Source organism: Camelina sativa, chromosome 3 (assembly GCF_000633955.1).
Source record: "Camelina sativa cultivar DH55 chromosome 3, Cs, whole genome shotgun sequence".
In the NCBI taxonomy this organism is placed as follows: domain Eukaryota; kingdom Viridiplantae; phylum Streptophyta; class Magnoliopsida; order Brassicales; family Brassicaceae; genus Camelina; species Camelina sativa.
This window is the reverse complement of record NC_025687.1, coordinates 8,137,963-8,149,235: the sequence shown is the minus strand read 5'-3', so window position 1 is coordinate 8,149,235 and position 11,273 is coordinate 8,137,963. Positions and strand designations below refer to the sequence as shown.

Here is an 11,273-nt window from a genome sequence, read left to right as displayed (position 1 = left end):
TAAATTTGTTTAGGCTTCGGTATGATTGTAAGCTTTTTGGTATGTACCCGTGACTTGTATGATTGTAGGCAAAGACTAGTGAACCCATGATCAGCTTGTTTGGATTTTTGTTCAGGCTTAATTGTAAGCTTTGTTTAGGCTTCTTTGGTATGTACCCGGGATGGTGAACCCATGATCGGATTGATTGTAAGCTTTGTTGTAAGCTTTTTTGGATTTTAGTTTTAGAGTCAAATTTTAACAAAGTCACGAGAGTTTATGTATCACAAACATTGATGTTTCACAAGAGTTGATGATCACTCTATATATATGAGAAAAGCACAAGGTTTTATTTCAACAAAAACAAACATTTGTTTCTCTCAACAAACACAAACATTTTATTCTCTCAACAAAACATTTTATTCTCTCAACAAACATAAACATTTCCTTCTCACAAACATTTTTTTTTTTTACAATGTTTTTTTTTTCATTTGAATTTAGTATTGTATTTTGAATTTTAGTTAAAATTTTATAAGTTTGTAATTTAAATATTATTTTATAAGTTTTTATAATTGTAATATGTTTAACAATATTATATTATTAAATTTAATGATCTTAAACATGTTGTCCCAATAATTAACCTTTTAACAAAAGATTTTAACTAATGATTTTACATTATTTTTATAATATTTTTACTCTGAAAACATCCAAAATATTTTTTTAATATTTTTACTAATGATGCCTAAAAGAGCAATGTTCTTTACCTAAAAGAGCCGCTCTCCTCGCTTCTTCAGATTTTACCCAATTTTGTTTGAATTTCAGAAAGCAATCGAAGTGTATCGAGTGATTTTAACGTGAAAAGGAAGAGAGAGAGAAGGCTTCGAATTCGATTAGTGTGGGTTGTGTGATATTATGAAAATGACGGAGATGGAGCAGCCAAAGAAAGTTGCTGATAGGTATCTCAAACAAGAGGTTCTTGGGCAAGGTACCTATGGAGTCGTCTTCAAAGCCACTGATACTAAGGTCACATTTTTTTTTTCCTTCGAATTTTGTTTGAAAATTAGGGTTTAAGATCTGTCGGTAGTACCAGTTTCTTCTCGTCTATCTCTAGGGGAATTTATTGGGTTTTCAATTTTGAGAATCGTGTAGCTTCAGTTCTGAGACTTCTGAATGTTACTTTATTTTTTTGGCAGACGGGACAAACTGTAGCAATAAAGAAGATAAGGCTAGGTAAACAAAGGGAAGGTGTAAATATTACAGCTCTCAGAGAAATCAAAATGCTCAAAGAGCTAAAGCATCCACATATAATTCTGCTGATTGATGCATTTCCTCACAAGGAGAACTTGCATCTTGTTTTTGAGTTCATGGAGACTGATCTTGAAGCTGTCATCCGCGATTCCAACATATTCCTATCACCCGCCGACATCAAATCTTACCTCCTTATGACGTTTAAAGGACTTGCTTATTGCCACGATAAATGGGTTTTGCACAGGTTACTTGTTTTTTTATTAAAAGACCTTGCTTTTTGTTTCTGTAATGCTGCTTGGTTTGGGACTGATCTATGTGTCGCTTGAGTTCAGGGATATGAAGCCAAATAACTTGTTAATAGGAGTTGATGGACAGCTGAAGCTTGCAGATTTTGGGTTAGCGCGTATATTTGGTAGTCCAAATCGTAAATTTACTCATCAGGTATTCTTTTTTCGGCAATGCCATTTATCTTTTGGTGTACTATAATCAAATTGAATACTAACACTCACTCGTAGGATAGTAATCATATATGAAGTGATCAGGGTAGTTTTTACCTGTAATTCTGTGGATCAATGAGAAAGATTGAAGTTTCTTGTTGTATACTAATCCCTGCAATGCTGAAATTTCTTGATGCTCTTACTGGATTTATGCTTCACCTGTCGATATTGCAAAATGTTTCATGTATTAATCAGTCTCAACTCAAATTACATGATGTAGCAGATCTCTGACTTTAGCTATTTCTGCCATCTTGTTTCCCTTTGGACACCTAAGATTACTATAGAACTCATGAGAACTTTCTTTCCAGATTCGTGCAATGCACCTCATTTTCTGTTGTTTCTAGTTGTTTCAATATCTTCATATCTTGATTCATCTGATGATGCACAGGTGTTTGCTAGATGGTACAGAGCACCAGAACTTTTGTTTGGTGCAAAACAATATGGTGCTGCAGTTGATGTTTGGGCAGCTGGCTGCATATTCGCCGAACTTTTGCTACGTAGACCATTTCTTCAGGTTAATAATCTTACTCAACTAATCATGGCTAACAATAAAACGTAGTCCAATCATCATCTCTTTGGAATGTTATACTCTGAGACTACGCAATTACTTCTTTATCAATAATTTTTCGGTATGCTTACTTATTCAATTTCCTTTGTGCAGGGAAACAGTGATATCGATCAATTAAGCAAAATATTTGCTGCCTTTGGAACACCAAACGCAGATCAGTGGCCTGATGTCACAGACCTTCCAGATTATGTAGAGTATCAATTTGTCCCGGCACCGTCTCTACGTTCTTTATTCCCAGCAGTTAGTGATGATGCTCTCGACTTGTTGTCCAAAATGTTTACCTATGACCCAAAGGCTAGAATCTCCATTGAGCAGGCTCTAGAACACAGGTGCATAAAGTTCACTATCTATTTTTAGGCAAAGTAATATAGCCTTCTGCTCTAACATCTTTGCTTTCATTTTCTCAGGTACTTCACTTCTGCACCTGCTCCTACTGACCCGGCTAAGCTCCCGAAGCCAATTCACAAGCAGGATGGTATATCCTCTGACGGTAAACGTGAGGCCATTACAGTGTTATCACCACCACGTAAGTTTAGAAGAGTGATGCCTGAGCGTGGGAGGGTTGATAGTTTGAAGTCTCATGTTGACAAGGATCAACAAGCACCCATGTCATTAGATTTTACCATCCTTGTTGAGCGACCTCCAAACCGGCCAACTATCACCAGGTAAAAACAAAGTCATTACACCCCCTTTCTCTAGATTGATTGTGTTTTGATGGCTTATTCTTACCTTGTTCATTTTGTAGTGCTGATAGAACCCATCTGAAGAGGAAACTCGACCTTGAATTCCAATAAGACTGTTGGTTTTGCACTCTTGCCTCGTTCTCCATTTTCATGTTCTGGTGAGACCACAACATTGTTAAGTTGTCAATTTACTGCTGCTTGTGTAAGCTGGCGATTTATTCCTTTTCATTTTTTTTAGCTTAATTACATATTAAAGGGACCTTAAATTCACAATGATAATATTTTGTTGTCCAATAGGCTTTATTCATTGTAAACTGATCATCCTGTACTATGCCGTCTATGATTATAAAGCTTTCTTCTACTTTTGCTTCTGGGAATCTTATGCACTACAAAGTGAACTCTGTTTGAATGCCCCAAGAATTTTAATTGATCCATTGACAGCTCAACAAGAGTTAACCAACACAAAGCTTATAAATCTCATACAAGCCAGAAAAAACAGATGCCCCCGGCCACAGGTTGGTCAAGCTCTTCTTTAGTCATCCGCGCTTGAAGACTATCACGATTGCTGTGCAATTGTCTTTGCAACGACGTTCTTTAACAGCTTCTTTTACCAGACGGCGACTTATCATGCTTACAGGCAAGCCCTCCTGTAAAATAATAGTAGCTGTTAGCATATAAGAAATCTCTCATTTAATTTTCCTTGCATTCTTTAGGACAAAGTGATTTGGCAACTGTAGGTATTTTTTTTACCTTCAAAAGTTTCTGAACAAACCCAACAGCATCGCTTGGTCCAAACACCTGAAAACGAATGCATTGTGTAGATTATATAAGTAGCAAACTTTGAATAATGCAATGTTCTTATAGAGAGCTGCACAACCACAAACGGAGAGCTTACCTCCCACAATCCATCGCAACCAAGAATCATGAAGTTTTCTCTTTCAGTTAATTCAAACGCATGAATGTCCGGAGTTGCAGTGACGCCAAACTGGATTTAGTAACTTGTGTTAGATACTAATATCTCATAAGATTTCAGGATGACTAACAAATTCAAGACAAAATTAATGTCTGGAGTTGCAAAATGACACAGAGCAAGGTTCAAGAACATGTCTAAAGGATTTTGCAAGCAAGAGCTAAAATGTCACAAGGATTATGGGCTCAAGTTAAAGTAGGAAGCCATAGTATTATTACCTTCTTGAATTGACGATCACCAAAAGCCCTAGAAACCTCAAGACGTCCTTGTAACCGTCCATTTGAGCTTATAACACCACCTGCCTGTGAAACCCAAACTAAGTTAATTATTGGGCATAGTGTATGCAAATTACAGAGAAATCACTTTCTGGCTAATCAAAGACTAACCTTTTGAATGCGAGAACGCTCTTGTGGATATATTGCTTTGTGCTCTCTCGTCAAAACAATTGCTTTGAGTGGAATACATGCTTCTGTATGACTCTCCGATTCGTTGGTAGTAGAGGATCTTGCCAAAACAGCCTTAGCATCACCGATATTGGCAATAAAAACCTAAAATGCATGACAGTGAATGGGTGTGAATACTGGAGAAAAGGTTAAGTAATTTTATGAACTCTATTAAATAACAGAGTCAACATATTCAATTCCAAACTAGGAACGACCCCATCACTGCCATCCCAACGGTCAGTACCTTTTGATCAACTATCCAGACACACACTGCTGTGGCGCCATCTAGCCATCCTCCTGCACCAAACACAAAGAAGTTCAGGGAGAACCAAAAGTTTGACATACAGGTGCAGAACATACAGCTGCGCGAAAACCTGTCACAAACATACAAAAATCACCTGAAACACTTTCTTGCAGGAGCAACTCATCGGTTTTCCGGAAACCTGATAGCAAATTTGCTTTAACAGTTCAGAATCTGTGGGATCTCAATAGCCAAAACGGAATCACTAAAAAGCTTGAAAAAAGTTATGAAGTGAACTAATATACCTTCAAGAATAGCCTTTTTAGCAACTTTGACATCCAGCTGAGGCAGTAATCCAACATTTTGACAGAAAAGAAGGTGAAGTGAGACCGACTGAGTAACATCAATAAAGTCTTGCTTTTTGATAAAGACGTTAATAATCTGAACCAAGTTAAACAGACCAACTCACGTGGTAACCCAGCTGAAAGAACGTTAAGATGAAGATGCTTCTTAGCAAACTCTGCTGCTAAACGACCTCCGTGCCCATCATAAATGGCAAAATGTGCACACCTTCATAAGAAGCAAATCATTACAGCAGAGTCTAGTTTTGTGTTGAAACGAAACCAACAGGTTTACAAAACAAGCGGAAACAAATGATTTATGCCAACCAAATCAAAGCCTTCAACTTTCAACACCAATAAGACCAGGATCTTCCTAATTCCAAGTCCCACAGACAGAACTGGCTTGATGTGTCCTATTATTACACTAGATTCAACTGAAAGCTTGTATTTTTATTTTTTACCTTAGTTTCCCTGGGAAATCCAAAGAAGCGTCAGGCAAAACCACCCAAACATCTTCCATTGTATGTCTAGCTCCTTTGTCTTCAGCAACATCAGCTTCAACCATAAATTCCTTCTTCTCTTCAGCTACACAGCCCGGGATATTAGCAAGAGCGGCTACGGCTTCTCCTCCGCCGGAAACCTCCAGCTTCTCATCCGATGTATCACATCCAGTATCCTCTGACTTCTTCGCCTTTTTCACCGGTGAAACTAAATCCTCGCTGGATAACGAATCAGCCGCGTGCTTGTGATTCGGGTTTTCCATTTTCTCAGTTTGTTTCCCGGCAATAATCTTTGTCGCCGTCGCAAGGATTTGTGACACAATTAGCGCTAACACCAAAGTTGCAAGAATTTACAAGTTAGTACCTTTAGTCTCTGTATACTTTATTTTAAACCCCCAAAATTTACAAATTTTATTTATACTCCCTGTAGCAGTGTAGCTGTAGCATTTGCCATTTGAACCTAAATTTTGGAACCCATTTGTTTGGTTCCATAATGGTGTGATGATATATTCAGATGATTCATTTTTGAAATGATAGGACTTTGAGAGTTGGACACTGTCCGAGCTGTCTTGAGGCAAACCTTTGCCTTATGAGTTTGACAATTATGTTTTCCAAATTATGCATATTTTAAGAAACCCCTTAAGAAGTTGTGTGTGTGGTCTCAAGAAAAGGGTAGTCTGTGTAGCCCACTACAGGATCAGAAGTGTAGAACGTGGATCTGTCGTACTTATTCAACGGTGCATTGAGTTCTAATCTCCTCGTCAGATCAGGATTCGCCAGGAACGTCCGTCCATAAGCCACCAGATCGGTTCTTCCCTCTCCCACCGCTTTGTTCCCATCATCTCTAGAATAACCTCCAGCCACTATGAACGTGCCTTTGAAGGCATTTCTCATCGGCGTAAGCGATTCCGTGCACTCGAAGCTTCCTTCAAGGGTTTTCATTTTAGGTTCAACCACGTGACAGTAAAGGATTCCATGCGTGTTCATAGCTTGCACCAGGTAGAGTCCTAATGCTTCTGGATTCGAGTCTCCAGACTCCATGTAATCTGCGAACGGCGAGAGTCTGACTCCTACATGATCTGAATCGATCTCGCTCACCACTGCTTTGATTACTTCCAGAGCGAATCTACACCGGTTCTCTAGTGACCCGCCGTATTTGTCACTTCTGTCATTTACTTTGTCTTTCAGAAACTGATCAATCAGGTAACCGTGTGCGCCATGAATCTCCACTCCATCAAAGCCTGTACTTATATATGTGAAGTGTCTTGATTAGCTTTCACTTCCATTTCATTACATCTAACATCCAAAGACTTTGCTTACCAGCTTCCATCGCATTTCTTGCAGCAATTCTAAAGTCGTTGACAATGGCGGGAATCTCTTCAGTCCTTAACCGCCTTGGAGGCATAAACTGACCTCCATACATGTTCTTGCACATCAATGGCTTGTCTGTAGAGGAGACAGGAGCTTCTCCATTTGGCTGGTCTAAAGAACAGAGCAAATAAGTATACAAGGCAAGAATTTAAAGCCTCAATGTTTTTGGTGTTTTTGGTTTTTTTAGTATACAATAATTAAGGAGAAAGCAATTTAGTGGGAAACCTTGATGAAAAACCCTGCCACCATGCCAAATCTGGCAAAAGAAGATGCCGCCTTTCGAATGAACAGCATCCACAATGGGCTTCCATGCTTCCACTTGCTCTCTGGTCCATATACCAGGTATATCCGGATAACTTCAAAAACATAGCTCACATGTTAAAGCAAAGATAGTGGTTTAGTTTGAACTGTAAGCTAAGAATATTACAATCCACAAGAGTTATATATACCCCAATGATGTCTCGGACACTACACAAGATTCGGAAATAAGAAGACCACCAGGTGTTGTTCTCTGAGTGTAATATAACTTGGCATGAGGCTGAGGAATGTTACCATACGATCTTGATCTCGTCAATGGCGCCAGAACAACCCTGATTGCATTTCAAAGATTACAGGCAGCAACAATTATCGACAAAGACTATGGACTAGTGGAAGGTTTAGCAGAAAGAGGCAAAGACATTAGAGGTACCTGTGAGAAAGATTGAAGGGTCCCATCTTATAAGGTGTGAGGAGAGGTATACTCTGTTTGGTCTCCATGGAATCCGATGATTAAATAAAATAATGTGTTGTCTATGTTGAATTGTTGATCCAGATTTCAAGAACTGTTCAAAGATAGAAGTATACAGGATAGAAATATGGTGATAGCGGTGTGTTGATTGGTCAAAGCCGTGCGCAACTCGTCGTCTTCTAGTTCTAGTCGGTCAGAGCCGTGCCCAAATTTTCCCAAGATTATCTATCCACTCTGAACAGTGCACACCGGATCATGTAAGAGAGGCCTACAATGTTTTTTCACATTAACACATTTCAAGTTTTGTAATTTATTATCTGAGGGTAAGTTTTCTGTCTTTAATCCTTAGCTTTGTGCATTTTCTGAAAAGGTTAATATGGGAATTGCATATTCGATAAGGATGCGACTGGCGCGTAATACACCAACTTGTATATATGCTCTGTTATGTTTTCATCTCTAGACAACCTGACTTCTACGACGCCACTACTAATCAAAAAACAGACTCAAACAAAAGTTATGTGGACCACTCAATTACCATGAAAGAATAGAGACATTTCAGTTGACAAAAAATGAATAGAGACATTTTACAGACTCAAATCTTTGTTTGCTAGCTCCATTATTTCAACGAGAATCTTAAAAAATTGCACTAAAAATCGAAAGTTACACAATATTCTAATCTTCTTCCATATACTACGTACTCTCTAAACCTTATTACCACTATCATCATCATCATTATTATCTTGGTCTTTGACATACAAGTACACAAGAAGCACCAGTAGTGGATAACTCACACTAGTGAGTGACCAATTAACAATAAGTTGTGACATTAACGGAACCTTACGAGTATCCACTTGCCAAGCCACTGCAGCTCCTGCACTCTGCACTCCTTTGTAGAATCCACTGTATCTACTCAAAGTCTGTGAATCATCAGCCAATGCTCCTATCAACCAATACACCATACTCTGATACATGGCATCTAAGAATCCATAGCTCATATATAACACGAACGGTCCCGCGAATTCGACCCCTGAATCTTTAAAATCAAGTTTCTTCTCCGGTAGATTGTTCAACGAGTAACCGTGCTGATTCGCTAACCCTCCGCCCCATATCGCGGTTCCGACCACCGCAACTAATGATATTCCGGCGAATCCTCGAGCTCTCCGGCTTTGAAAGCTGAAGTCCATCACGTAACCTATCGCGATAGAACCAACCATTTGAGCTCCCCAATAGAAGACGTTGTTGAATCCTCTGGTTCTTAAGTTGAAGAGAAGTCCATTCACATTGTTGAACTGGTAGCTGTAGAAGAAGTTGCTAGCCCAAGCCGCTGGGACGATGAGGAGCATTTTCCGATCGAGGAATAGCCGGAGGACGGCGGCTGCTTCGGTGGACGGACGGGAGTATTTCACGGCGGAGCATTTGGATCCGTCGTTACGGATAACAGAGTTTGCAGGGAGGATTCCGAACGAGAGGAGAACGCCGGCGAACATGAAACACATGAAGGCTATGTACGTCGAGTCGTTGACAGATGCGGCGGAGCTACGGTGGTAGTTTAGGATAAACGGGATTAATCCGCCGATGACGCCGCCGAGATTGAAGATGCTCCAGAACAAAGCGATGTAAGTGCCTTTCCGATGCGGCGGAGGGTATGACGTCATCACAGCTCCTTCTCCGGCCCATAAAAGTCCAGCGCCGCATCCGAGTAAAGCTCCGGCGACGATAGCGAAAGCTTGGTGGTGGTGATGGTTGTAGTAGAGGAAAGATCCGGCGTAGAGAACGTAAGTCGAACAACCAGCGGCTAACGTGAGCCGTGGACCGAGGACGTTGTAAAACGCGCCGCCTAAAACCCCGAAAACGGTGAAAGCGGTGTAAACGGCGGTGTTAGCGTTGTTAGCGGCGGTTGGATCTACCTGACCACCGCCTCCCATGCCGGAGAGAGCGTTGAACATTCCTGGACAACAGAAACAGACGAATCCCATCAAAGTCACTTGAGCCAGAGGAGAATTAAATCGCCATTTTTTATCTCCCGGTGGTTTGTTCTTTTCTGCTCCGACGTGAGTCTCCGCCGGAGTTTTTTCATCGTCTCTCACATTCATGATCGGGGAAAAAAAAAAAAGATGAGAATTTTTATTATTCTTCTCGTAAACTCAAAGCACGGATCTTTTGATTGTGATCCTTATAATGTTACGATTCTTCTTCCTTTACTAGCGGACATATTCATGGGAAGAAAAAAAATTAAATAGTATCAATTAAGCCTAATTACCTTACAAAACAGATTAAGAGATCGTTGACACTTGACAAAAAAAAAAAATAGAGATCCTAGTATCTCTAACTGTAATAACTACAAATATGTACAGTGGAAATAACAAGACAATTGAAGGTACTATTTGTTACGTTCTGGATTTTAACAAGAAAAAGTCAAATGTACTAGTAATAATTAATTTTAGTAAGAAGAAGAACTAATTCTTGACGTTAACAATTGCCAACCCAAAAAAAAAAAAAAAATGGTCGATATAATCAATTAATAAAGACTTTTTTGTTTTGACATAATAAATAGTGATCGAGTTAATACCAATTTTTTGCATCTGTATTTTTTATTTATGATAATTAATCAAAAAAATTCTTCAAATGTTTTTATCATTTTGATTTTGGTATATATTTCTTATTTGCGTGAACAATAATATATACATTTTAAACATTATTTTCTACTTACTTTTCCATTATAATTAATCATAAATATAGTATGTAAAATATGAAATAATTCTAAATTCTATCATTTTAATGAAATTTAAATTATTTGATCTTTGATATAATTTTATAACTAATTACTTAATGTGATAAGTGGAAATATGTTGTTTTCATATATAAATAAAATATTTAATTTTTATCCAAAAAAATAATAAAATAATAAGTTATATGTAGATAGTAGATGTGGCATGATGATGTGTCATCGAGAGATTTCTTTCAATCTATAATATATTATTGAACCCAAAGATACTTATACAACCATTTTAAAAGCTAGGAATAACAACAGCAGAAAAAAAAAGCAAATAATTGAGAACAGTTCAAGAATACAAAAGAGAAAGATAGCTCTTCCTCTTCCGTAGACCCATCGCTCCATCGGGTCGTAGATTTGAAGTCGTTCACTGTAGTGGAGTGCGTGGAGATGACAAATAAATCGTTATTGCAGTAGTTCACCTGGTCAAACATTCCTCCTCTGGGTACGAGATTGTCGCCTTTGGTCCATTCTTCATTTTTAACTTTCAATTTTCTATGATTCTAACAATCGGCAAGAACATAGTCATTAAAAATTTTTCTAAATCCTAAACCAATACCTCCCCTTAATTTAAGTTTTAAAAATCTCGTCTTTTTCACATTATCTCTTCCTCATTTTCAATATGATATTGTAAATTATTATTTGGATTTTTAATAACATAATAGGATTTGTATATTTTCAATTTATTTACATAGTTATTTGTTTAATAGGGCAAACCGATCTATATGTGTTTACAATAATAAAATATGCAATTCTATAAAACTCACACGTTATTATGCCATGCAGGTATGTATACAATTTCATCAATATTATTTATGGTTTCATATACATCAATATTAGTTTGCAAAATTTACAATCATATTATAGAGCGGGTTTGTCAAAAAAAAAGAGTCGATTAGTAATAATATTTTTGCCGATGCAATTTTTCATGTTAT

At 38.0% G+C, this 11,273-nt stretch overlaps 4 protein-coding genes across 4 annotated transcripts; 1 reads left to right on the top strand and 3 right to left on the bottom strand.

Annotated features, from left to right (window-relative positions):
- LOC104775913 (cyclin-dependent kinase D-3-like) lies at nt 729-3,335 on the top strand. Its single transcript, XM_010499878.2, has 7 exons — nt 729-999; nt 1,170-1,468; nt 1,557-1,665; nt 2,110-2,235; nt 2,383-2,618; nt 2,697-2,954; nt 3,035-3,335. Exons 1-7 carry the CDS (start codon nt 889-891, stop codon nt 3,081-3,083), a joined length of 1,188 nt encoding a protein of 395 aa, XP_010498180.1. The 5' UTR covers nt 729-888; the 3' UTR covers nt 3,084-3,335.
- LOC104775914 (probable protein phosphatase 2C 8) lies at nt 3,313-5,945 on the bottom strand. The gene is made up of 10 exons (XM_010499879.2): nt 5,429-5,945; nt 5,088-5,196; nt 4,932-4,968; nt 4,784-4,828; nt 4,630-4,682; nt 4,329-4,490; nt 4,161-4,244; nt 3,868-3,957; nt 3,723-3,770; nt 3,313-3,619 (listed from the first exon to the last, which is right to left on the bottom strand). Exons 1-10 carry the CDS (start codon nt 5,728-5,730, stop codon nt 3,509-3,511), a joined length of 1,041 nt encoding a protein of 346 aa, XP_010498181.1. The 5' UTR covers nt 5,731-5,945; the 3' UTR covers nt 3,313-3,508.
- Nucleotides 6,037-7,863, bottom strand: LOC104775915 (putative 12-oxophytodienoate reductase-like protein 2A). Its single transcript, XM_010499880.2, has 5 exons — nt 7,527-7,863; nt 7,288-7,428; nt 7,064-7,194; nt 6,788-6,949; nt 6,037-6,708 (listed from the first exon to the last, which is right to left on the bottom strand). The coding sequence occupies exons 1-5, from the start codon at nt 7,592-7,594 to the stop codon at nt 6,107-6,109; spliced, it is 1,104 nt and encodes a 367-aa protein (XP_010498182.2). The 5' UTR covers nt 7,595-7,863; the 3' UTR covers nt 6,037-6,106.
- Nucleotides 8,103-9,909, bottom strand: LOC104775912 (UNC93-like protein 1). The gene has a single exon (XM_010499877.2). The coding sequence runs from the start codon at nt 9,656-9,658 to the stop codon at nt 8,267-8,269; it is 1,392 nt and encodes a 463-aa protein (XP_010498179.1). The 5' UTR covers nt 9,659-9,909; the 3' UTR covers nt 8,103-8,266.

Bases quoted from the DNA above. Each gene is read 5' to 3' on its own strand.
- LOC104775913 (XM_010499878.2), top strand. From the start codon at position 889: ATGAAAATGACGGAGATGGAGCAGCCAAAGAAAGTTGCTGATAGGTAT. The intron at 1,000-1,169 runs GTCACATTTTTT...TTTTTTTGGCAG, and splicing joins TCAAAGCCACTGATACTAAG to ACGGGACAAACTGTAGCAAT. The intron at 2,955-3,034 runs GTAAAAACAAAG...TTCATTTTGTAG, and splicing joins AACCGGCCAACTATCACCAG to TGCTGATAGAACCCATCTGA.
- LOC104775912 (XM_010499877.2), bottom strand. From the start codon at position 9,658: ATGAATGTGAGAGACGATGAAAAAACTCCGGCGGAGACTCACGTCGGA.
- LOC104775914 (XM_010499879.2), bottom strand. From the start codon at position 5,730: ATGGAAAACCCGAATCACAAGCACGCGGCTGATTCGTTATCCAGCGAG. The intron at 4,491-4,629 runs GTACTGACCGTT...CATGCATTTTAG, and splicing joins TCTGGATAGTTGATCAAAAG to GTTTTTATTGCCAATATCGG. The intron at 3,958-4,160 runs GTAATAATACTA...TACTAAATCCAG, and splicing joins GTGATCGTCAATTCAAGAAG to TTTGGCGTCACTGCAACTCC.
- LOC104775915 (XM_010499880.2), bottom strand. From the start codon at position 7,594: ATGGAGACCAAACAGAGTATACCTCTCCTCACACCTTATAAGATGGGA. The intron at 7,429-7,526 runs GTACCTCTAATG...AAATGCAATCAG, and splicing joins CCCTTCAATCTTTCTCACAG to GGTTGTTCTGGCGCCATTGA. The intron at 7,195-7,287 runs GTATATATAACT...ATGTTTTTGAAG, and splicing joins GTGTCCGAGACATCATTGGG to TTATCCGGATATACCTGGTA.